The sequence below is a fragment of the Anser brachyrhynchus genome (genome assembly GCF_964034855.1).
Source record: "Anser brachyrhynchus genome assembly, chromosome: 1".
Classification (NCBI taxonomy): Eukaryota; Metazoa; Chordata; class Aves; order Anseriformes; family Anatidae; genus Anser; species Anser brachyrhynchus.
In genome coordinates, this window is record NC_137694.1 from 122,949,290 (window position 1) to 122,976,682 (window position 27,393).

General features: G+C 39.0%; 1 protein-coding gene across 2 annotated transcripts; it reads left to right on the plus strand.

Moving 5' to 3' along the window:
• Positions 1–361: 361 nt before the first annotated feature.
• On the plus strand, positions 362–27,188 carry TMEM47 (transmembrane protein 47). 2 transcript variants are annotated; one of them, XM_080576303.1, is made up of 3 exons: positions 362–878; positions 14,578–14,718; positions 23,400–27,188. In XM_080576303.1, the coding sequence occupies exons 1-3, from the start codon at positions 653–655 to the stop codon at positions 23,576–23,578; spliced, it is 546 nt and encodes a 181-aa protein (XP_080432429.1). In that variant the 5' UTR covers positions 362–652; the 3' UTR covers positions 23,579–27,188. The 2 variants fall into 2 exon arrangements, with proteins under 2 accessions (XP_080432429.1, XP_080432430.1); XM_080576304.1 differs by lacking the exon at positions 23,400–27,188 and adding an exon at positions 15,457–19,910 and having other exon boundaries at positions 432–878.
• Positions 27,189–27,393: the final 205 nt, after the last annotated feature.

Below are 27,393 nucleotides of genomic sequence, written 5' to 3' on the forward strand. Positions count from 1 at the left end.
AACGTAGCTGATGGGAGAGGGAAAAGGGAATTACCAGTACGCCCGTGCGCGAACAACGAAACCTTGATTTTTTTCTTTCTTTAACCTTATACTGAAGACTTGTGATTTAAAGGTCATTCGAGAAGAGGAATCAAGGTCAGCCGCTGCTGATCCCCAACCCGAGGTGGCCTTTCTTTTCTCCCGGTTCTCCGCTCCCCCGCTCCACGGCGCTTTGCCGCGGGGCACCCAGCCCCGGCCGCACCCGCCGCTTCCACGCGTTTCTGCCCGGGCTGAGCGGGGAAAGTTCCCCAAACTTCGCCCCGACCGCGGCCATCAGAGGCCGATCCGTGCCGAGCCGTGCGGGGCCGGGCGCCACCAGGGCGGGGGGCGGGCCGGGGGAGGAGCGCTGCGGGGCCGGGCCGGGCCGGGCCGAGCCGAGCCGAGCCGAGCGCGACAGGGGGAGCTGCTGCACCTGATACACCGGGGCGGGAGCGCGGCGGAGGAGGGAGGGAGCCGTGCTGCCTGCGAAAGCCTCTCCTCGCCGTTAGTCAGCGCTGGTCTCGCTGCTCCTCCCGCCCCCCGCTTCTCCTGTTGGGAGCCGGGCTTTCGCTCCTGTTCCCCTCGGGGTTGGCGGTAGAGCATCCTCCTCCTCCTCATCTTCCTCCTGGTCCCCATGGCGTCGTCCGGCAGCGGCATGGAGGAGGTGCGCGTCTCGGTGCTGACCCCGCTGAAGCTGGTGGGGCTGGTGTGCATCTTCCTGGCGCTGTGCCTGGACCTGGGGGCCGTGCTGAGCCCCGCCTGGGTGACGGCGGACCAACAGTACTACCTGTCCCTCTGGGAGTCCTGCCGCAAGCCCGGCAACTTGGACAGCTGGCTCTGCGAGTCGACGCTGCACAGCGGTGAGATACGGCTGTCCCCGCTCCCCCTGCCCCTCCGCCTTGTCCCCCCCCCCCGTCCCCGAGCCGCCTCCCCCTCCCCCGGCCCCACCGCGGCCGCCAGGAGCTCTCCGTGCCCGGGCTGCCCCGCCGGCGTGCCCCCGCCATCCCAAAGTCGGCTCTCCTCGGCCGCCCGGGTTTGCCAGCGGCTCGGGACGAGGTCCGAGCTCCCGGGGACAGCCCTTCCGTACCGGAGTGGTGCCCGGGGCCCTGATCCGCCGCCACCTCTCCTCCCCGGGCTCCCCGCCTCGCCCGCTGCCGCCCCGCTCCCAGCCCTGTGCCCCGCTCCGGCCGCCGCCGTCGGGAAAAGTACGGGCGCCACTTGACCGCCCGCCCTGAGCACCGTTCGCGGCCCCCCGCCGCTCCGTGCTCGTCTCCCGGCCTCCCCCTCCTCCCCTTCGCCTTCCCGGGGCCTGGGCTGGCCCCCCCGCCCGCCGTCCCCACCCGCCGTGCAGCAGGGCGCCCTCCCGTGCCACTCGGCTCCGGCCCCTCTTCCTCCGCCTTGCGAGAGAAGGCGAGGGCAGGGATTTCTGGAAATAAAGCGCTGGGGAGGGCTCCGGCAGTCCACCGTCTGCTATTTCCCTTCCCCGCGTAACGGTCTAGGATGCAGGAGAGGTTTGAGGACAGCTTCTGTAAATGGAAGAGGTGACTGATTCCTTATCTCTGCTTGACTGCTTTCACAAAAGATCACGACTTTAGGCTACTTTTGATTATTTTTCTTTGTGGCCGTTGTTATCATATGAGGAGAAGCTGTTGGGGATCAAGGGTCTTATCATTTACGTCCACATCCCCAGAAGTCACAAGGCATGGAAAGCTGAAGCTTCCAAATCTTAAATAAAATAAAATGTTATTTTGTCCCAAGTGAAGACATCTGGATTCTAGCTCTCTCCATCCCTCTGGGTGTGCTTGTACGTGTCTTTTTCTATCATGTACTGCTATTGCTGCCATCGTCTTTCATACTTCTTTTCCTTCTTGCCACATTCTCTATTTTGACTTCTTGATGTTCTTTTGTTCTTCAGGCTTCTGTGTCTTTGGTCATAAGTATTTATTTATTTTTAATGCCATTTCGCTGTTGCTTGGGGTACTAAAAAAAAACACTCAACTGGTTGTGAGTGATACAAGCAAGCTGCCTGTTGAATATTTTTTCAGTAAATTCTTTTGTAGTTCGATAATCATTTCTGTTTTCATGTGTTGTTTTATTTACTTTATGCTGATTCCAATATCAGGAATCCCAACAGAAACATTTACAAATGAAGCTGGCCTCTCTTCTTCACCTCTGCCCCTCATTTCCACCCCCATGCTCCCCCCACACATGCTTGCATTGCTAAATCATCCGTTTGGATCACTGTGCTCTCCAGCTTCTGGTAAACCACACAGGGATGAGATGCTTGTTTTGGGAAAGGGGCAAGGGACTGTCTGCATGTTCTAGATGGCTTTTCTTTTTCTGGCTTCTCTGAAATCCTCTTACAGGTTCTAGGAAATTGCCGATCTCTGTTTGAGTAGAAATTGCACAGGTTCCTTTGCTCCTGTTCTTGTCTTTCTATACTTGTGTGGAGTAATATTTGAGGTTTTGAATGTTGTTTTGGATTTTGTTTTAAATCACACATCCTCAAAATGAATTGTAAAGAACCGTCAGTTTCAATCAGTTACCCGGGTATCTACACAAACTTCAGAGAGCTTTCTTTTCCTTCCCCGGTATAAATGGAAATTTATGTAGGAATGTCAGCTTCTACTGTCTCCTTAGCAACGTGAATCCTTTGCCCCTTCTCTCTGTCTCCTGAAATAGTATCCCCTTGATTGCAGAAGGACCTTTTAGCTGGCTTGAATGAGAACCTGCTTCAAATCCCCCCGCCCCACACATACTTCATTGGGCTCCCCCCTCAATCTGTGCCCCACCACGCATGTGCATACACGCATGCACGCACACAGTGGGACATTAAGAGAAGCAGGACAGTTTCTGGAACAGCATGTAAGGCAACTAATTTATCTCGTTGCTTTATTAGTTACCAATTTGTTTATGGAAAGATGGAAGACGAATCAGTGTGGATGGATAGAAATAAAATATAGTTTTGTGGGACACTGTGTGTTGAAAATTTGCCCTCTCCTGAAGCTTTCTTCTATACTGTGTGAAAATTCCTGCCTGCTCAGTTTTATTCAAGTTGCTTGAATGAGCTTTACTTATTTTCCTTAGATACTTTCCTGTCTAGTGGAGCCAGGTTTCACAAGCTACTGGGGATGAAGGGAATGATTGTTTTATTTGAGGTGACTAGGGAAAAAAAAAAAAAAACAAAACACAAAACCTTAATTTTCCTCATGTTTGGCACACAATTCTGCACTCAGAGGAGACCTGAAATATGAGACACTGTACTGTATGCCTTCACGTTCTGCTAGTGTGTTATAATTCCTACTAAAGTCAGTGGAAGGGCTCCCAGTAAGTTCATCCAGTTGAACTGGACTCATATTCGAGACCATTTTGTGTGTTTCCTTAATATTTTAAGTGTGCTTTTCTCCTACATCAAGAATATAGCAAGCGGTATATTTTGGAGATACTGGAGAGCTCCCACAGGGAAAGCTCTTTTAGCTTGATACCGATGCAAGCAGCTTTGTAGGTAGCTAGCTGTGAAAAGCAGTAGTATACACAAGGAAAAGGCATCTTCACCCATGGTTTTAAGAGATTTACTTCATCATCCCTTGAAGGAGAGCACCTCAAGTGGCACCATCAAGGGCAAGCTCATGCTAGACGCTGTTAAAGCATATTCAAGGTTTAATTAAAAACCTTTGTTGTAATTAGATGTAGGACCCCTGACTGCTATCAAAAGGGCAACTTGGTAGTGGTTGAACAGAAGGAAATGTACAGAACATGATTACATTGGCTGTTATAGCAGGAAATAATTGTGTTTTCCTTGAGTAATGCTAGTGCTTGGGGTGTGTTTTTGCATGCATTCACTCACTGTTTTGAGGCCTTTTCCTATAGTTTGCAAGCAATCCTTTGCTTTCATACTGCTTTTAAAGTTGTGTAAGTACTGCACAGTATTGCCAGTTCAAATATGTGAAATAGACAAATTAATTTTTAAAAACCTCAAGATATAAAAGAGCTCATCTTAATTTGCTTTTTTCTTTTTCAGTCTTTACAGTCTACATAAGTCATCTTTTTATTTTTTTTCTGTAATTGCAAGAAATAGAAATATATTCATGCATATTCCTCTCCCCTGTATGAAATTCTAAAATTCCCACTAATAACAATTTTTGGAGCTGAAAATTTAACAAAGTTGCCAGTGTGGAGATCTTTGTGATAAAATCCAGCAATGTTGCTTTACAGTTCCACCAGCTGTCTAGGCATAAAATTATTTTCTATGATCAAAGCTTAAATTGGCTTGTGCACAGGTTGTCTTTAAGTCTGTTGTATTTTAAACCCAGATACTAAACTGAAAACTTACAGGGTTTGGAATCTCTCTTTGGTGTCATTAAACAAAATTTTCTTTAGACCTCATTTGAAGTGTATTAAGTCTGATTTGCAATGGTTCATTTACAGATTTATCAGGAGTTATGTATGAATATTTATTTCTGTCTCAGTATCTGCCTAAAATTAAATACATCCTATGTATAACTGCATGATGTGTCTATACCTGTACAGGTAGTTACCTTATGTTTTCAGAATTAATAGTATTAGATTTGAATTTATGCAGTTCACTGCAGACTTTATAGTTTTCTAAATCAAAGATACATAAATATGATGTGGAATGGTTCCACAGAATCTGATCTGTCAGGTAAAAATCATGTATTTTACATTTTATATGTAAATATATATATATACACACACGCACACTATTCATAGAGAAGAATGGCTCGTTTTGGAGCATTTCAGTTTATTGTGAAAATAGTGCATATAAAAATATATTTGAATGAATACTATTAACCAGTATAAAACTATCCTGATGGGTGAGGGACATGACTTTGTTACTTAATAACCTATGTATTTGTTTATGAAAACTCAGTTTTCCTTAAGATTATTACATGCTCTATAAGCTACCCATGAATGTTTGAAAAACAAAACAATCTCAAGGAAATAAATGCAAAAGGGCCTCTGTACATGTTGAAGCCTAGTGGTTTAAAAATGTCAAACCATAAACGTAAGCTTAACTTAAAGCATAATGCAGTAAAATGACTTGAATCTAGTTTTGTGCTTATAATTCTGTACTAACTCGTTCTCGAAAGGAAAAAAAAATAAAATCAGAGGCTGCTCATTTGGTAGCACTTGAAGAGTTTTAACCTTAATTATACATTAGATGCCGATATCCGAATTAACATGGCTCAATGGTCTTGGATGGTATCTGCTTGTTTTGAATCTAAGCAGTTGTTCCAACGGGAAATTTCTAGCTCAAAAGCAGCTTCCTCATTAGAAGATGTGGATCGTTGCTCTGAGTTGATGTTGACACATTTGTAAAAACCTTAGCAAGGCTGATAGTTTGATATAAAATAAGGGAAACAAATGTGATTTAACTAAGTCTGAAGAAAGTAGCTCACACAATGTACAGATGAATTAATAAAACAATGAATTTATTTTTAAAAACTGTAGTCTGGCACTTTCCATATTACTCTCTTTAATAGTCATCCCCAACACTTTATCTGAAGGTGGGTATAAAATCAAAAGCTATACTACTTCAAACTCACCACCTAAGACCCTGAGCAAGCTTATGTAGCTTTGAAGTTGGGTCTGACTGGAGGCTGGCCCTTCTTTCCACAGGGAGCTGGGTGACATGACCTCCAGAGGTCTTTTCTAACCAAATTTTTTCTGTGACTCTGTGGTCACTGATACTCTGTTTATGCCTTATGTTTATCTGACTTCTTGAATGTGTTCAGAATGCCTTGAATTTGTTAATTACCTCTCCCCTTAGCCCAAATAGAATATTTTAAGCTATGCTCCCCCTTTTATAAATGGAGCGCTTATTTTAGTCTCAGGCTACCCAAGGCCATACTCTGTGAGCGTAACACATCTAAGACTTCTGCACAGTAGTCTAGACCTTTTAGTTTGATGGCAAGCTACCATTTTAGCCATCCTTCTCCAGCCAGCTAAGAGATATAGTTATAGCACTTTGATGTGTAAAGTGTGAAGTTTGTGTGAGTTTATCTGATCAGAGAGCACCATACACATTATGACTGATAACGCTCTTTAAAAAAAAAATAGATAAAGGAATACTTCTAATCTTAGTGGGTTATTGTTACTGCTGTTGTTCATTACAACTTATCCTGTTGGTCTCAGTCTCTCAGTCTTTATTTAATAAAGAACCCTTGCACCAGTAAGTTAAAAGATATTCCTTATGTTAGGGAGATTGTAAGTGGTTTAAATATTTGATGAGACTTTATATTTAGAATCAAGTATAGAGCAACCTTGCCTCTGTTACTGATTTGTGTCCAGGGCTGACCACATAAGATTCAAGATAGCAAGCTGTAGAGGGTAAAGTCTATCCAGCTGTATTGCTTTATGTGTTTTCACTTGTTCCAGTTCTATAATATAAATGCCATCATTTTGATGGAAAGTACTATTAGAACTATTCTAAATGCTAACTGTTTTCTGCAAGGAACAGTGGAATGAGTTTTGAAAACTGCAAAAGATGGCCAGCTTGCTTGAAGAGCATTGGTAACTGTAGGAAATAATTACACTTCTGTTACAACATGAAGTGCACTTCTTCCTTCCTCAGATTACTGAAATGTAGTAGTATATATGGTTGAGGTCAGAAAAGGTGAGCTTTTCTTGAAAAGCTTGTATAACACATCTCCCACACTTTTCTCCTAATGACACAATTCTAAGATTTCCAGGGTTTTCTGATGTTCTTGGAGTTGTAGGTGGGTGTTTCATTTTTTTCTTGAATGAATGAATATCCGATAATTCAAATGGTGTAGTAGCAAGCTTATCTCAGAGGAATGTCACATAGCCAATGGAAGAAGTGCCTGAGTACAAGTTGTATTATTCTGTGAATGAATTATAGATTACTTGATTTTCTGTAATGCTGTGCTTGTCTTGAAGTCATTGGTTGTCAAAAGTGATGTGCAATGCACGTTGCCTTTAAATAATAAAATAAAGATTGGTATAATGGCAGCACTTGACTCTATCTGAAGAGGTGCTTCATTTAAAGAATTTTACTCAGTGATTTTAGAAGTGCAGGCAGGCCATGACTCAGAAAGAGAGGAGTTATACTAAACCCTCCCAAAGTGTGTATTTTCTATAAATAAGGAATGCAAGCTTTAATCTTCAGGAGAGATGTGTGTCAGTGTGCAGAGGAGCAAGCACCTGCTATGTTTCAAGTTGCTCATACATCTGTAACCCCCCAAGGCATTAGACCATCTTGTCTTGCAAAATCTGTCTCCTTTGCACAACAGCAGCAGCAGAGATGGTTACCATATTTTTATTGTTTTTGTTGTTTGGTTTGATATCCTGTAGAGAATAAGGATAAAACTTGCACTGTTTTTGAAGCGCACAAAGTTTGAGTCCAGTAGTCTCAGGGCCACCACAGTCTGCCTAATAAAGCAGCTGAAACAGAAACATCAGACAGATTAATGCACTGCGTATCTTGTGCCAGACTGCTGAAATCATCCTGAGAAATTGAGACCGTATCTGCTTTGCGTGCTGCTGACTTCTCCGGGAACCAAATTTTACCCAGCCTGCTCAACAGCATCCTCAGGTGGAAGACACCAAGAGCTCTGCTTCCCATTGAAAGGTGAATGAAGAGGTGCCTGATGTGCTACCATCGTTCCCGAACAAATCCACGTGGGCAGTGGCATTTGGTTTAAAAAACTTCCTGTAGCATTGCCTGCATCTGCACAATGGCTGCCTAATTAGTCCTCGGATCTAGCAAGCAAGTTCTTCCCAGGCTGAGGAATTAAGATGATAGATTCCTTCCAACCAGCTGTTACCTAACCTGGAACAGAGCCAGTGTCTTTTGCTCTGATCAAAGTTGTCTTGCTCTGGAGGAGAGTAAAGCAAGAACAAGCCTAAGTGAGAGAGACCCAACATTGTAAATGACTGCTAACGACTTCTCCCTCCAAGCTTGGGAGAAACTGAACTCAGGCTGCCTCCCAGTAATGTTCAGGCATTTTTGTTTGTTGGTGGAAAGTCAGAACAGACCATTTAGGTAAGAGTGACTTGAAAGCAAGACTCAGATTCGTATTCCATCATATCTGTTTACATGCTCTGTAGATCTTTCTTATATTTTTATGGCCTGGGTCTAGCAGATGGAAGAAAGTGGTATCAGTCATACCCAGTAGTTATATTCTTCTGGAAAGGGAAGTAGAGTTTCAGGTCTGGAGATGAGAAGCAATGATCTTGCAGTTTCTGAGAAGTCCTCTAATATATTGCAATTAAGGAGGCATCTGCCTTTTCTATTTCATTAGTCAGCTGCTATCATTAGACATTGGCATCCCATGTCTCAGCAAGACACGGGTATCCTTGATTTTGCTCCACTTAGCTGTTTTTTGGATACATCTCTGTGCATGTTCTTTTTTTCTTTGTCTGGCTTTAAATGACTTTCCACTCAGCATCAGGAGCACTAAACCGTCCTGCAAGCCTCTTGTATAGTAAATTGAAAGTGACTGATGCCTTATGTGGAACCTCTGAATTATCCTTAGGAGGCACTTAAGGATTTTGACACTCAGCTTAAAATGCTCAAATTTCTGTTTGGATGTTGCCAAAATCCTGATGAATTAGTACATAAAAACCTCACTGTTTAGCCCACCTGTGTTGTGCAAGACTCCTGGTATCAACGGCTTTGTGTGTAGAAGACGACCAAGTTCTGAGGTAATAGCACAATACATAAATCTCCTGTTGCAAAAGAAGCAGAAAAATGCTTTGTCTCTTCCCTGAACGGCTTATTTTTACAGCTGAGACCTCACTTTATTATATCTTATGTTCAAGTTCACACTGAAGTCACAAGTAGAAGAATGCCTTGATGGAGTATCTGAGTTCTGTCTTAAGAAAATGATGCACCCAGCCACCGCTGTCTGGTTCCCACAGCTATGGCTAACACTTTTTAAGTGATGAAGTAACTTGAAGAGCCACACACACAAGCAATTTTCATACTTAAAAAAAATCTGAATCCATAAAAGCAAATGCAGAAACCAGAGTGCATCTGTACAGCAACTAGCAGTAATAAGTATACTGTATGAACTGACAAGGAGCACAAAATATTTAGTTATTACTATTTTGTACAAGGTTCCACTGTGAAAGGTTGTGGCTAGAGGAACTTAATGGAAATTTGGTATGGATCTTGCCAGAAAGGGCTTCTCTCTGTAGTGTGAAGAAGTGTAGACTACACAGTCTCAAGAGACTGTACTTGTTGTGCTGACTGTAAAAGAAGAGTAGAAACCAAATAACTTATAAATGTTGGGCTTCCCAGGTTTAGCCATTTTGCCCTTCATCTGCATATCAGCCAAATATTTTTTACTCTTTTTCTTTTTTTTTTTTAATTTTATTTTTTGGTTGGTTTGAACTTAGAAGGTAAAAGCACAATTCATCTGAGCAACTTCTTTAAAAAACAAACAAAAAACACGTTGTTTCATCTCAGGCAAGATTCCAAAAAACTGACTTATTACATAAGATTATTATACACACAGATCTTAAAGGTGAATGCAATACTTGTTTTACTTCAGTATTTCCACTGAGTTTCACTGTTTGACCTTCCACAGAAGTCCATGCACCTGATAGTGCTGAAAAAAAGAGCACTATCATGTGACCAATGTACTTTTAGAAAATAGATTCAACCTTTGTCTTTTTATATTGTTGCTATACTTTTAAAACTTTTGTTGGCTGTTTGATGGTGAAGTTGATGACTGTTGATAACCTTAAAAATAATTTTTAATGTGAAACAATTAAGAATATCTGTAGCAGTCTTATTTATCTTAGTTGATTGTTATGACATTCAGTAGGTTATATTTAATTCCTTATGCGTGGGTGCTTCAACTTTCTATGCTTTACTTGACACAATCTTTGAAATTCAATACTCCTGAATTTAAATGCTATATTAAAATTTCTAGGAATATTTGTTGGCTGACAGCAGGTATGTACTAAGTGGAGGCTTTGCAATGAATCAGAAAAACTTGCCCTAGAATGTTAAAAGTTTTTTTGTTTTTTTTTTCTTTAGTGTTGGTGTTTTGTTTAGTGCTAGAAGGTCATTACCTTCAGCTTGTAACAGATGCATGCATTTCTTTAGCCTCTATGAGGAGAGGACTCTGTGAAGAACCATTGTATGAAAGAAAGGAGTACTTGATTGTTTCTTAAGAGATGCATTCAGTTTGCTTGTGTTGCCTGAAAGAAACATATGTACAAATACTTCACATATTCCAACAATATGCTTTTACTTCCACAGCTTCTTTTACTAGACAATACCATGTAGAGAGAATATTTAACTTTTTGGGAACTTGCCGAAAATGTGAAAAAATGACAGTGCTAGCCATTTGCATTGCTCTTTCTCACATTAACAAATGGCCTATCTATTAAAATAAACATTGCAGAACTTTTATATTTTTTAATCCTTCTTTTAAGGCTTTTCCTTATTTTAATTTGGTACTGAAGCATTATTTTGCCCAAGAAATAGAGCAAAATGAGGTGCTTCTAATTATAAATGAATATACAGATAAAGCCTTAGGTCATTTCTTTAGGGGGCAAGAAGGTAGGAGAGTCACACCTTTTAGTGCACAATTAACATTGTGCTTCCATATTATTAAGAAACTGGTATAATTTCCAAAGAGCAATGTAACCAGGCTGTCCTTGCAAAAAGGCACTGAATTATCTGTGAACAATTAATTGAAAAGAAACTTCATATATTTTATTTTACTCAAAGTGGTGATTTTTATGAATTTTATACAATATGCTTTGAAAATAGGTTGGAAGAACCTGGGTTCAAATTTACATGCATTTGCAAATATTGAAATCCACATCCCTAAACTAACAGGCAGATTGTTATAATAAAAATTATGCAAACGTTATCATCGCTATCAGAACTGAGCTATAGATTTACCATGGAATAAACATAGTAATGGTTCATGTGCAGTAAAAAACTGTTTGGATTTACAGAACTAAATACAGTACAAATTAAATGAGGTTTTTCTTAAGAAATCTGTCTTGAATTACTCAGTGATTGTCCAAAAATGTATTAATTCCTGTTGTTCAGATTGGTAAAATCATGAAAATTGGAAAAAGTTAGGCTTTCTGTTGTCTCTGCAGGTATAAAACAACAAAGGAACTTAATTTCAGCATGCCTGTGAGACGGCAGCACCTTTTAAAATCTGGAAGTTTTTAAGGATTTGCGGGAGTGGAGTTTTTACTGGTTCCTAACATCTTTCTTAACTAGTTGTTGTATGATGTAAATAAACTGTACTGATATACAGTGAAAAATATTTATGCGCATTCTTAAGTGTAAACACGTATTTATAATCCTGAAAACTTATAAAGATCATCTCTTAAGTCCCATTTTGCTCATGTTCATGCACGTTTTTATCTCTGCACAAACAGTCTCACTGAACTGCTGTCTCCTGAAATGAGTATAGTAACTCATTTACAAGATTGTCTCAGGTATAGATATGGTGCAAGCATATTTTGGATACCACCAAAGTATAGTGATGTTGTTCATGTTCTGTGTACCAGTAACACTATGTAAAGGAGAAATCTGCTGTTCCGATTTTGATGCTGTGTGTTATAAATCACATCTGGGTAGTCTGAGGAAACTACACCTGGTTATTGTAGAAAAGCATTTGTTACATGTGGTTATAATGTTGTATCTATCTTAACTTACAGGGGGTTCTTCTTTCAGGGGTTCAGGGGTGATTCAGTTTTCTTGGATGTTTGTTTTCTTTTGTATAAAACAAATCCAGTGGCCTCTTCTTAAAATAATTGCTGTTAATAATTTCTGCATTGCCTATACAGAAATTTGTTTACTTAGTCCAACATAAGATTTATTTTGTTGCTAGCTCAAATGGCTTACAGAATTGATAGTTAAGGTGTTTCTAAGACAACAAGGAGATTTAAGCATACAGTTTCCATGGTAGGCAATATAGAAAAACTCAGCCCCTTATTATTTATGCTGTAATGTCTGTCTGCTGTCTGACTGGACTGATTTTCATGATGGTCTTCAAACAGAATCCATCATTGTTGCAGGTCTACCTAAAGGCTGCTAGCGTTGCATGGTCTCATAAATGTAAACTGGAACTAAAAAAAAAAAAAAAAAAGGTGGGGCAGGAGAGGATTCCAGACATTTTGGAACACAGAACACAATGTTAAATACCCGATCCTTAGGAACATATAGAACCTCAGTCCTCAGTTTGGTCCTATTGTCAACATCAACAAGTAGGCTCTCTTATTCTAGAAACTAATTTTCTTTAACTAAGTCAATTCTTTTTTTAAGTTGGGAGTGTAGGTGTTTTCCAACACTGATTTGTCCTTTTACCTCCCACATTGGTACTATAGTAAAGTAGCTTGTTTATTTTTTAACCTTTCCAAAATCCGTAGATAGCTCTGTCCTGGAAGCTAAGCTGTATTCTAACTTCATGCCTATATCATCTTTGCCTTAGTTATTTTCACTTGATTGGTGGCCTTGCTACATGGCTTTGTAACGCCGTAGTGTACTCAAATCTTTTTCCATTTGTTTGCTACTCCAATGCTGCACACCTTTTGTTTGCATTAGACTTCAGTATCTGGTCAATACAAAGGCAATATTTAATATTTTATTATTTGTAGTGGCTTTCAAAACTGGTGGTTTCTGAGTTTTCCCATCTGGCACTTTGATTTATTTTATCACTTTTTTATGGCTTTTAACTTTGGGGCAAGATGGATTTACGTGTCTAGTCTTTGTATCTGTGTAATCTTCAAGTGCGAAGATTCCTTTCATGGTGTTCCAAAATGGTCCATTCTGTTTATTTATTTCTGTATTTTCTATCCATAATGCACTGTGATATTGGAAGAATACTTTCTAAATCATCACTATACTAACCACTTAGTGTTTTTGAAGTATCATATCAACATTAAAAAACACTTCTCGTAACATTCCAATCCATAACTAAAATCGTATTTCCATCCACTAACAGTAAAGCAGAGGAACATGCAGCAAACTGATGTTTTAGATTGCATGCTGAAAGTAGAAGAATGAAAGATTGTTCCTAGCCCTGGTTTTGGTCCAAAAACAAGGAGTAAAAGGGCTTGGAAGGTTGAGTACTTAGTAATTAAAGTATTAGTAAACAACATGCCTAGATTTCTAACAAGAATGAAAATAAGTGTGTACACACACAAACACCTTTAAAATAACATTCTTTTTAAGAAACGTCTTTATAGATCTTTTATTCAGTTTCTTGTTTTCATCTCCTCCATCTTTTTCATATAACATATGAAGGTTTTTTTGTGATTATAGCTGCAAACCTTCCATTCCCAAACCCCACAACTGCATTTTAGGCATCTTTAGCAGATTAGATCCCTGTCAAAACCAGAAATATGTTGTTGTTGTCTAAAACACTGAATTTTGCTTTTCAGAAAGAGAATGTGCATTTTTATTGTTGCTGTTCTTATTTTAGTAGCATTAAGATCTCCAAATTCATTCTGAAAACTATTAATCCTTTTATTTTCTTTGAACTATACAACACATTCTTCCATTTCATTCTGAATGTCGTATGCATGCTAGTATGCTCAAAGTAACGAGATATGCATTGTATCCTTAAAGTACAAAATACAGTGATCAATAGTAAATAGTGATCAGTTTCTTTTTCTTGAAGTCCATGATTGCAGAGAAACAAAGTCTTAAGTACTCTTTTGCATGGAGAGATGGCACTAAGCCTATGCCTTTCTAAAATCCTACAGAAGCTTTTAAGTTAGATGTTGTGTGGCCTTGGTGTCCATCTGCTTGCAGATGAATTTTGTTTTATATTATCTAAGACTTCAAGGACATTGTTTGTAACTGCATACATAAAATTAATTAGAAAACACACTGGGCCAGATTCAAAAGTTGCTTTCGGGAGAAGAAAAGAAAAACTGACACATTAGGATGACTTTAAAGCAGATTTCAGATTTGACTCGGTCTGCATCTAATCATCATTACCATCTTTTATAAGGGCTAAACATTCGCCTTTTTTAGTGTTGAAAATGTGTTATTTCCTTCCTTTGAGAATCTCCTTCCTTTACTTTAGTTTTTTTATTCCTGTTACAATAGGCTTGTTACCTCTCAAGTGGAATGTATCCATGATCAGCCTCTGTGTATTTTCCTTCCTATGTCACCCTAATCAGTTCAAGCAGAGGTTTGAGTTTTACTCTATTCTGTGAGAGACTTACAGCATTCTTGGGGTCAGCTAAGACATGCTAGCTAATCCTGGCCCAACCTCAATTTCTCATTCTAAATTGGACAAAGCCAAGTTATCAAATTATTCAATCTTCCTCAAGCTGAAATCCCTATGAGGCCAACTAAGCCTTGAAAAATTGTGTGAGGTTGTTGCACTTTGCTGTTAAGTCGTATCTGTTGTGTAAAGGTGTTTCTCTAATTAGCAAAAAGAAATCCAAAGTGCAGTTGTTTATTTACCCAAACCTTGATACAGGCTCTGTGTTCCTCATATTCTGTTGTTTCTGCTGAGCCTATGGGCTTGTTTTATTGCAATTGAATTGTTATTAGTGTTTTTCTCTCTCTTTTTCCCATAGACTGGCAGATAGCTACTCTTGCTTTGCTGTTGGGTGGTGCTGCCATCATTCTCATAGCTTTCCTGGTTGGTCTGATCTCTATCTGTGTGGGATCTCGGAGGCGGTTCTACAGACCAGTTGCAGTCATGCTCTTTGCTGCAGGTAAGCAGTTTACCAGCACCATTATGAAAAGTTTATGAGGGCAGCTTTACTTTCATGAAAGAAAATGTTCCTTGTACTGCATACCAATTGAGAAGCATTTGGTTTACCTCTTGACTGTTAAGTCCTGTGAGGTTTCTCAGAATACCCGTTTTACAAGGTATTAATCAATTTTGCAATTGCACTCTTACAGTTCTTAAACAATTTTTTATTCTTGTTATACTTTGGGTTTGGTGAAGTATATGCAGCAGGGAAAACTACAGAAGATAAATCCATTTAAGTACCATTTTTAGTCTGTTACTTTGTGCTGCTTGATGGCCCCATTTTTATTCTTCATGCAAAGCCCTTTCTGATATTTTGATGTTCTTCCTTTTACAATTTTAAACTGGGAAAACTAATGCTCGAATGTGAAACCTTGAAGCCATAAGTGTGAAAATAAATAGGATTATGTTGCGAGGTATTTATAGATGCTCCTGTGCCACTGGAGGAATTAATTTCATTGTGTCAGCTTGCTCACTTAGTTATTAATTTAACAAGCTGTCACACTGTAGTCCCTGTTTGGTTTTTAAAACATCAGGATGGAACAGTTTACATAGACTATCACAAAATCTTAAGGGAGACGTATGCATCTGAATTGTCCCTAAAACTGGTCCAGTGAGGTATAATTACAATATCAAATCATTTCCTTTCATACATTCTGGTATTTTGGGCCTTAGCATGAATGTTTCTATTTCTCCCGAGATTCACCGAGAAAAGTTTGCCTTCATCCTGTCACTCATATCTGCATTGGAGCTAGCAGCTTAAGCCCCTTCTGATAGCCTGTAATGAAGAGAATGACAGACTGTAGTCTTCAGGATGTATTAAAAAAAGCCACTTACAAGCATATGAAAAGATAGGAACTCAGCACGTGAAGGGCTGAGATTCAGAAATCAAAGCAAGCTCTGGGGAAGGCTCCTGCTGCCACCTGCTGTTTATGTTACTTTGATTGAACCACAGAATTTTAAGATGCACTTTATTTGCTCAAGAAATATAAGTAGGTTGTATTTTATTCACTTTGAGAAAATGAGTGCAAGGAAGGATCAGATTTTCTGAACAGAAATTGTATCTTTTTGTTTCGTGTGTTGTATTGCTGAGTTGACTGAATAAATAAAGGCACTTGTGCCATTACTTTAAAAATTAGTACTAATTCTGAGGTTATAAATCATATTGGGCAGTTAACTTTAAAGTGATAAGGATTGTTGAGTTTACGTAGTTGTTTCTTATTTGGCTTTTGATTTAATTTATCATAACATTGTTTAGTAAATTAGGCAGCGTATGTGTGAGCAATTACTATCTTGCCATATTACTTAGACAGTTTGTATTTAAATAAAAAATTTCCAAATATTACTGTTTCGTTTAAAGCTTAATCTGTTCTCCAGTGTATAAAATTCGTTCTAGTATTTATTACAAAAGTTAGGGGGGAGGGGAAGGTGGCAGTTTAGAACAGTAGAATATTCCTGGTTGGAAGGGACCCACAAGGATCGTTGAGTCCAACTCCTAGCTCCACACAGAACCACCCAAAAAAAACAGACCCTATGTCTGAGACCATTGTCCAACCACTTCCTGAACCCCTGATGCAGCTTCATGCCATTCTTTTGGGTTCTGTTGCTGTCACCAGAGAGGAGATCAGGTTTAATGCTTACTTGCATCAGAAAGGAAAATGTATTAATGCTGCAGCTCATGAGTGGTGTTCATCTCTTTCCTTTGCCTGTATGTGTGCATGCACACGCTTGCATGCATTTTAAATAGCCCTGGCCTGAAGTCTGTAAAAGGAAAAGAGATGATGAGGCAAAGACAGCCTGCCCCATTCTTCTTTGTTATCTGGCAAGTCTGAGGAGAATCATTTAGAGATTTGATGCTGACATTGTTGCCATCATTTCCTATGGATTTTCTTTGCTTTCAGCTACTTTTTGAGATGAGTATTGACTGACATATCTTGAGAGAATCATTTGAAGAATCCACCAGTGAAGAGGAAAAAGTTAAGGTTGCAGCACAGTGAAGTTATGCAACCTGTGGTTTTCACAGAACATCCATGAGGCTAGAAAACCCCTGTCCCATGAATCTTCTGACATCACAAAATATTTTGCTTGACTGATTAGGAACACATCCCTCTGCCGCCTTCTGGTAGAAGGACACAGCATGAGTTGCCTAGATATATTAATGGTCTATGTGGGTGTCAGGTAGAAAACATCACAGTGTGGGAGAGAGAACCAAATGGAAAAGTGACCTCCAGGCACTTCAGAATCTGAGCAGTTGGTTCCAGGCATTTTTCTTTCTTCTTGTTTTGATTTTTTTTTTCCCCTCAGCTTTAGGTTTCATTTAGTGACTTTGTAGGTGAGGAAGATGAATGACTTACTGAGGCTGAAAGAGGTGATAAAGGGACAAAAAAAAATAATTCTACATAGATACTGAGAATAAGCCATTGAATGATCTACAGAAGTGTGTGTTTAAAATATGTACCTTCAGCTCTGTGTAATGGGAGAGGAGCAAGAATATCTCAGGTGATGGAAAAATGTACAGCATACAGAAAGGCAGAGTTGCAGGACACTTGCGTGGAGCTATCTTTGGTCCACTGGGGTTTATAAACACCTCAATGCTAGCCATCATGGTGGCTTGTTAATTCGTTGACTCCTGTCAGTGTGCTGTATGAAGGGATACAAAAATGTCTTAATTGAGCTTGGTAGACTTGGTGTCCCCATACAGCTCTTCCCAGCATTTTTGGTCAAGTAGGGGTCAGTAGCGTACATGCTTGCTGGAGTATTTAAATGCTTCTGATTCAAACTGGCTCTGAAAGCTGCATCCTCAAAGTGCCATGTCCAAGGTCATAAACTTGTCAGCGTAAGGAGACTCACAATATGGTTACCAGATAACTGAGTGCTAACCAAGTAAAATTTTAGGAATAGAAAGTATAATTGGTGATTGCCTGGAAAAAAAAAAAAAAGTAATTTAAAATGTTTGCTTTCACAGGCTCTATTTTAACAATGCTTTCTGAGAAGCTTGTGCTCTCACTGTCTTAAGAATTTCCTTCCTTTTCGGCCCATTAAGGCACAAATTTGACTGACTGTGGAGTAATGAGACTTCATATGGGTGACTTGTGTCAAAACAATTTCATTACCTTTTATGATTAGGTCTTAGAGGAACCTTTGAGGTCAGTAAGCTTTTAACACATTTCACATGATGTTCACATGATGTAAGCTAGGGAAATTGTGGTGAAGTGAAAATATGGGTGAGAGAGTAAAAGAATGACAAGCAGATAATATTTGGAGAATATGTAGAGAATATATCTTTACATTCTGACAGGGAGTCAGAGCGCAGTTCTGCTGGATTAACTCCTGAGTTCTGTGCTATTATTTATAATGCATATAATAATTTATAATTTTTTTATTATTTATAATTTCTGTGAAACAGAATGAAAGTATACTTACCAAACTTGCAGTTAAATGAAGGTAGAAAAAAATACAGATGTGTTGGAAGACAAAATTTGATTTCGAGGAATTGTAAGAATGGTCTGAAAAAGTAGGACAGACTTTGGTAGGAGGAAGTGCACGTAGCTACAAGAAGGAAAAAAAATCAGAAAAGCACAAAACAGCATCAAAGAAATCAGTTGACAGGATACTCCAGGTCATCTAGCATCTAGTCCAAGCTCCTTGTTGAGGTTGTTGAGGCAGGATGATCATTAACTTTAGGTCTGTCAGCTGTGGTTTTATCTTGACTAGTCTTGAAGATCTCAAAGGATAAGCTTGTAGAACCCATTCAAGTAGATTGTCGTGTTGCTGTACTGGCTTCCTTAAAATTTTTTTCCTGGTGTCCATTCTGAATCTGTGAAACTGAAATTTCTGTCTCTTGCCAACATCTTAGGTTTCCTGGCACTACAAAGAGTTTTGTTTCAGCATCTTTGTAGTTGCATTTTCAGGTAGATGTAGGCTGCATTGAAATTGCTCCTTAGCCTCCTCTTCATGTATCTAAATAAAGATACCATCCTTTCTCTTGCGGACAATTTGCTGTAGGCTTCAATCATTTTGGCACCTTTCTGTACCCTTGCCTGGTGAATCCCTGCTGACTGCTGAATGCCACCTTATTCTGCACATGCTTGGAGGTGCACTCCAAGAATCACAGAATGGTCAAGGTTGGCAGGGACCTCTGAAGATCACCTAGTCCAACTCCCCTGCCAAGCAGGATCACCTAGAGCACATTGCACAGTATGGCATCCAGGTGGATTTTAAACATCTCCAGAGAAGGAGACTCTACAACCTCTCTGGGCAACCTCTTCCAGTGCTCTGTCACCCTCACAGTAAAGAAATGCCCTCTCATTTTCATCTGCAACTTCCTGTGCTTCAGTTTGTGCCCGTTGCTTCTCATCCTGTTGCTGGGTACTACTGAAAAGAGACCGGCTCCATGCTTTCAACACCCTCCCCTCAGATATTTATACACATTGATGAGGTCTCCCCTGAGTCTTCTCTTTTCCAGGCTAAACAGGCCCAGTTCTTTCAGCCTATCCTCATATGACAGGTGCTCTAGTCCTCTCATCATCTTCATAGTCCTCCTCTGGATGCACTCTAGTAGTTCTATGTCCCTCTTGTACTGAGGAGCCCAGATCTGGACACAATAGTCCAGGTGTGGCCTCACCAGGGCTGAGTAGAAGGGGAGGATCACCTCCCTTGACCTACTGACAACACTCTTCCAAATGCACCCCAGGATACCGCTGGCCTTGTTGGCCACAAGGGCACATTGCTGACTCATGGTCAGCCTGCTGCCCACCAGGATTCCCAGGTCCCTCTCTGCAGAGCTGCTCTCCAGCAGGTCACCCCCCCAGCCTGTACTGGTGCTTGTGGTTATTCCTCCATAGGTGCAGGAGCCTGCACTTGCCTTTGTTGAACTAGATGTACTAGAAGATGTTCTTCATAAAGTTTCAAGGGATGAGGTGATGCTGATAGACATTGATGCAACTGTGTCGTCTCTAACTTGTTCCTGCATTGCTGACTGCCCTACTCCTTCCCAAAGGCTCCAAGACCCCTGGAGATCTTGGAGAAGCCTTCATTTTGCATCATCTCTCATTAGACTTGCTTTTCTGCCCATCATTGGACCAGTACATATTCTGAACTTCATTTTGCAATGAACGCACCTGTGGAAATTTGTTATTACACTTTTTTTGCCATTTCTTAGCTTGATGTTGGGCTCCAGCTGGGCTTCAGCCTTCCTGATTTTGTATGTAAGTATCAAAATAGTATTTTTATATTTCCCTCTCATTGTCTATCCTTGTTTCCTGCTCATTTACTCATTTCTTACACATTCGTTGGAAAAGTTCCCTGCTTGTCCAACTGGGCCCCGTGCTGAAATTCCTGGTCTTTGTCTGTAGTAGGGTGGCATATTCGAAGTTAGCAATATTTTTAAAATGAGCATGGATCACCCCCCCCTCCTCTTCATGATCCTTCCCAATTTCTTGCACAGGTTATATTAAGTACAAAAAGTTCCTAGACAGTTGTTGTATGTCAGTCTTTGAAACTGCAACACCTATTGGTTACTAATAAAGTGCATGTGAATGAGCAGGAGAAATGGTACAGAGAACTAGCCAGCACCACCATTTTCATAAGAGACACCGATCAAAAAGCCCAATTTTCAAGCTTTTTTTTTTTTAAACATCAAATCTATTATAGTTAAAAATTTAAATGAAGGAAAAAGATGACTGAAATTCAGTTTTCCTGGTTTTAAAGGTTTTGTTGTGATTTTTGTATGTTTAATGTGGTGAGTACTTACACCTCACGTAAATGGAGTAAAACTATTATTCTTGTTTCTGTGTACTTGTCCTGTACTGTGCACTAGCCATAAAAATGTGTCTAAACTTGAAATGAGTAGTCTAGTTTGAGCTGACTATTTTTTTTTTGAATAGAGTTTTTAGGTGGATTTATTTATTTATTTTTCAGCCTTTTTCTACAGGAAGAACTAGTATTTCTGAAAAAGTGTAGTACATACACTTCCTATGAGCAGGTCCCTTTAAATTTATTGGACACAGATCAGTGCTTGCAGTCATTGGTTTCAACATCTTTTTGGGTCATACTGGTCATTTTTTGTAACTTCACTGACTTGTTTCTAGCCTACATTGGTCCCTTTCCACTTTACAAGGATCAACAATGATGGGAGATGTAAATAGTGCAAAGTGACAGCACTGTTATGCAGTGTGGTTGTTTCTGCTGGCCTGCTGATATCAGGCGGGCCTTTGAATTTTTCAATAGTGTAGCTGAACCAGTAGTAGCAAATTCAAGATGCCTCACTATAAAAATGTCAAAAGTATGTGTTGTAGGTGTTGCTCTGTTAGCCACATGTTCCAGTGGAATCACTTTTTTTTTTTTTTTGACAAGTCCAGTCCATAGATTAAAATTCAGTATTAGATTGAGCGAAGGTAGGGAGCTTCCTTGGGTGCAACTTGATACAGATGCACACACACCAATGGCTATTTCTGTATTGACCCAGCAGAGGTGCTGCAGCTCCAGTTCAGGAAGCCACCGAAGAACTTGCTTACACCCATTCACCTGAGGAAATTATCTTGGACTTTAGTCTTAAAGATGTGTCTGAAAGTTGAGCATATGTTCAGGTGTTTTGGGGTATAACCATGTTCTCATTATACAGAATTAGAATGCATAATCTTTTCATAAGACTAGAAGCTTTCCCTGGTGTACCCTGTCAAAATTTCTCCAGTGTTGTGCAGTATTTTGTGAGCTGGCAGACAAAAAAAAATTAAAAAGAAATAACATAAACACTTCAATAATTTTAGGATTAAAAAAAAAATTGTGGATTTTGATACCCACATCAGAAAATCCACTATCCAAACATTACTTAGATTGTCAGTCCCAAAAAAGAGTCCAAGATGCTAACCGGATGCGAGAGGTAGGGATATGTGAATTTCCAGTGGATGTTTTGCAGAGATATTAGAGGGTGTATGATGAGCATTGGATATCCTCTCCCCATCACAGTCCCCATCCAGAGGACAAGAAAGCATTAGTCTCTAAGCACCTAATGAAAGATGACAGTTTGACAGCACTGAAGAGGGCATGTGGGAATGAAAAGGCAAATGACAGGTTTTGGGTGTGCAAAAAGTGTTTGACCAGCAGGAGAATATAATCAACATTATTTCATTTCACTGTAATTTCAAAAGAGCTTCTGTAGCCAAAAGTAGTCATACTTTTTATTTTCCACTGGCATTTTATTTTGACTTTGGCTTTATAAAAATTCACAATTTTTATATAAAAATAGTGTTCATTCTTCTAACAATACCTAGAAAAGTCTAAAAAATAATGAACCAGTCAATGTCAAAGTAGTTATGGCATTATACCACATACCATTGAATTTTGATCAGAGTATGTCTCAGGTCTGCAAATTCTTAAGAATGTGCTCAACTTTGTGGATGTGCTCACCGTCTGTAATTAGGGGGCTGGTAGTTTATAGGGGAAGTCACGGACTGAAGTCTTTAAAACTTGATAGTTCTAAATGCCGGAAGGGAGCCCTATCACATATTTGAGGGATAAAAAGGTTGTTTTGTATGTTCCTATGGTGTTTAGTTCCCATGATATTTGTTTGTAGATGGCAGAACTAGAAGCCTAAAGAATCACCAAATCATCTGTCTTGTTCTTGTCTTCAAATTAAGTGCAACTTTCACCTGCTTACCCTGGAAGCTATTGTCCCAATTATACTGTTAGCAGTATGCCTGATTATAAAAGAGAATGGACACTGATCAAACTGAATTGTTTATGTGAAAACTGGGGTTTTTCATCTTGCACCTTCCTTTTCAGGTTACCATATATATTGTTTTGGTGTAACACAAAGGACAGGTTTGCTGAATTCCTCTGATGATCTGTGGATCAGACAGTGGGAAATGTGGCACTCTTAGGGGGGACAGTACTGTAGAAAGTAATGGTTTTTAAGCTTTTTCCTGCCTTGGATTTGATCTGTTTTATTAGCTTTTTTTTTCAAAATGAAGCATCTCTGACCCACCCACTAAATTCATAATGTAAGGAAATATGTTGCTGTTGAAAAGTTTAGCGATTGATCAAACTTTATGGATTCCTTGTTATTCTGTGCAATAATATCATTAATTCTGATTACAGTACACAGTAATGCATACGAAATACGTAATTCAGTGAGTCTCCATGAACATCAGTACGGATCACATACTACAATGAATTACTATTAGGCTAAGTAAAGAATTTGATTCTGAGCTTTATTTCTTAATATTCATTTATTCTTGCTTCTTGTTGTTTTGACTTATTTATAATAGGTATGGAACAAATGATCTTAGATTTGTTGTTATGGAAGGAATAATGGCTCCAGACTAAAATACAAAGAGGAGAGACAGAAAAGAATTGGAAAAAGATTGCTTTCACTGTTTATTTCTTGGGCATCTGAAGTATTATTGTTATACCATAGCAATATCATTTTTCTTCATCAAGGGAATATGCAAGAACTGCTCTGATCTCTGTGGAAGAAATGAAGGTTTTATATATATATATATATATTTACATACTGCTCAAAAAGATCAGTATTAATAGAAAAAATTGCACCAAGAGCATTTTGAAATGTGAATTTAAGTTATGTGTTGGTTTTATGGACATGACTTAAGGCCTCTTCTGACATTTGGTTTGTTTCTTTTTCAGTTGTTCTTCAGGTGTGCAGCTTAGTCCTCTACCCAATCAAGTTCATTGAAACAGTCAGCTTGAAAATATACCATGAGTTCAACTGGGGCTATGGCCTGGCTTGGGGTGCAACTATATTTTCATTTGGGGGTGCCATCCTTTATTGCCTGAACCCTAAGAACTATGAAGACTATTACTAGAATCATTTAATGGAAAGAAAAATATCAAAAGGATTACTCCATCTTTTCTAACTCACAGTTTTTTTAGAACACTTGTGGAGCACCAGTCTGCTCTGTTGATAAAATAGCCTTTGCCTTTTGGGTGTGAACACTGTAACCAGCTTTTACAACCATTTAGAAGAACTGCGAACACTAGGATTGCTGATCTTACATAGGCAGATGCTGCAAGCTGCTGATACATAGGCTTTGTTTTTCCTGACAACAAGCAAAGGATCTACGTGACGGCGATCATTGTGAGAAAACTAGTTGGAATGAGAATGCAAGGCCAGCATCTGCTATTGCCTTCAGGGGAGCAGCTGGTATAGGCTCCATTTAGAAGTTTCTCTGTATCGTAGAGGATTCAAATGTCTGATAAACAGGCAATGGCATCTTGTACAATAGGCTGTGTTGGCCCTTATTACTTGCTCAAAAAAGCTCTTAAGGAATTAGTTGCAAGTAACTGTTGAGGGCAGTGAATGTAACTGGTTAATGACTTGTCTAATATCTGCATTCGACAGTCTTCTTGGAGAATGAAAAAAAAAAAAAAAGAAAGCAAACACACACAGGATTTCATGAATTGGTAATTGACATCACCATGCCAGCTGTAGCAGGTTGTTGAAGAAAGTCCAAACCAGGAGACACGTGCTTCTGACTATGTGGTTGGAAGTTGTCTCAGCTCTGAGTATTTTGCTGGGAGGGTGGAAATAAGGGGGAGGACAAAAGACCATATACATCCCTAAGGCATCTAAAATGCATGAATGAATTGTAGTTTTCCTAAGTACCCATTTAACTTCCGAACATCACCGTGAAAAAAAAATGAATATGGAACAAGTTCAATTCTATTTTTGGAAGGTATTTGTTAGTATAAATGAATATATATAATACAAATATAAATGCAAAGGCAGAAAGAGAATTCATTTTTAAATTGTAATAGGAGCTGTGATGCAGTGGTTAAAATACTAACTTTGTACACATTTTTGAGGGTCTTGGACTGGTACCCCTGGTCATGGTTGGCATTGCAAAATAAACATAAAATGGTTTGTCTTCTGTATATGCCCTTGTACAGATTCTGTGTTATGGGAAATGCTTAAAAGTTCACATCAAGTTAAGGTACAAGTGGATGAAATAACTACTTGTTATTCCATATGTAATCTAATACTTATTAAAAATTGTTTTCTAAGGCTGTTGCAAAGGAAAAAAAAAACTGCCATTTTTTAAAAATCTAGTTAGGTTGCTAGTGTTTCTGATCATCAAGAACATAGCTGAGACCCAATCATGTCCATATTAAAACATTAGCACTGCAGGAGCTACTCTTATGTTTTTAAAGGCTGAGTTTATAATGGACTGGCTGATGATTATGTACACCTAATTACTCCTTGCTTAGTATGTTTCCCACTTAAAACATCTGGATATTGTACCCATTACATGAAACCCAAGTTAAAATAGGGAGAATTTCTAAGTGTATTTAATCTGCATCACTTTTATTTTTGTTTACGATTTGCTTGTTTGGGTATTTTGAATTAATTATGAACATATTTTTATACAATTCTAATCTTTAGAAATAACTATTTTTTTTTAATGAAGAACTTTAAAGTATATTCTATGTGGACCTCTGCAACAGTGGATATGCTGGGGTTGCATGTCCACCTCTGCACAACTGGTTTTGCTGGTTCCACAGAAAAGACTGCTGAATGACTCAATGTAAGCAGTGTTAATGATTATGCCGCAGTTCCCAGGGAGCAGAGGCTCTGCATTGACCATGCTTCCCCAGGACTGCCTCTAAGAAGCTGTTCTCAAAGTGTTGCTGCTGTACAGAAATGATTTCTAAAACTCCAGGCCTCCCTGGAGCTAAGCCTTTACTATCACAGAAAAATATTCTGTATCAGCATTCCTTCCTGGACCAGTGGTGATTAATTAGATTAGACAGAGCAAAATGATAGCTTCACTTAAGAGGGATTGTATAGCAATGCCTAAAGAGGAAAAGGATGGGAGGAAGAAATACGTCCGTTTATTTTGCAGGCACCCAAGAGCATTTATAACATTTATTTTTTCTGAGACTGACTTAAGGCAGATATTCAGTATGTAGTAAATTCTGTATCTTTCTGAACTGCTCTGTAGTTCTGCTTTTATTTAGCAGCACGGAGAACATTGTAGTTTGGCATGGGAGTTAGGTTAATGTAGAGAGAAGCTCACTGTTAGAAGATTTCTATGCCTTTCTAGGAGAATCGTGTTTTGATACCAGTATTGCACGGTGCTTTGCCAATGCTGGCAAGAAGGTACAATACTGTAGTAGTAAATTACAAATTTATCAAAACATTTTTTTCTTTATGTGGAGTTTGAGTGAAATTAAATGTCAGGCTTAAGGCATATGCAAGTTAATCACAAGCACTCCTAAAATCACATGCCTCTTAATACGAATGATGTTCAGGCAAAAAATTACAAATGTGAATGCCTAAAGACAAGGTTCTTCATTTATATTTGGGTCAGAGATCTGATTTCAGCACCTGCTTTTCCTTTTAAATATAATTCAGTCTATTAGGATGCACCTCTCAAACTTCTCAGGTCCTTTCACTTGGACATCTAGTATTTGGATGTAAGTATCTACGTTTATCAGCTTGGAACCTCCCTTTAACTTTCTTATGTTGCTACTTGAGTTTTTTCCCCACCCCCATTCCAATAATGGTAGTTGTTTTTCAGGACTGAACAAAAGGTAATTACACTTCTGGTTTCTTTCTAGACACACACAAAAAAAAAAGAAAGGAAAGTCGGTGTCTGAGTGTACGTACAACAAATTAATCATTCTGAACATTATGCTTGTGTCATGCCATCGTTATTTCAGTTGTTTAGCTTTGTCTCACTGTCAGGATGATTCTTTCACACAACAAATCCCTTGTTTATCATTCAAATATATATGAACAAAGATATATATATATATATAGCAAACTTGCAAGCAGGGCTAGTTATTTGTATTTTTTAGGCTTAAAGTATACCGTCCGGTGCTGACAAGTACCTTGCACCTCTTCTGGATTTCTTGCACAACTTCATTTAGCTTTTGTAAATTTTAAAAACAAATATAGAGAGACCTATGTGTTTGAGATATAAATGATATATATGGATTAGCATGTAACTGTATATTATTAAACATGCAATGAACTGACCGGTAAGTGAAATCTAATCTTATGGCTAGCAACGTAATTTATTCAGACTGTATTTTTGTACAGAGCAGTGCACACTAACCTATTGCCTCTGTGTCCTCTATAATGCCTAAAACTGTGCCTAGAAGTTTAATTTGTCTTTAAATGAAAGAAAAAAAAAGACAACTAAATGCTTCACGTTATTGATGGTATTGATTTTTTTTTCTGATGTTGTTCTTTATTTATTTTTGAGAAATGTATGGTATGTTTATTAACTGAAACCATCAAAATACGGTTCATTTTAAATGGTCATTGTTAGCAGGGAAAGATTTTTTTTTTTTTAATCACAACTTTTAAGTTTGCAGTCTTAATACCATTTCTGCATTTCACAATTTTTGTAGCTTACATGAAGTTATATGTGAAAAAGTAACAAATAAAAAATTGTTACACTAATCAAATGTGACTGTTTTGTTCTGAGTGGAGTACTTGAACAGTTGATACCAGCCTGAATTTCTGTTGGGAAGGCTGAGAAGCACCACTCTACATAGGCTCATGAATGGCCTTACTAAAGGAGTCTTATCAAAATACATAGAGAGTGAGGGGGAGAGAGAGAGACACAGGATCTTTTCTATGTAACCCCTCCATCTTGGCTATAGAGTAATA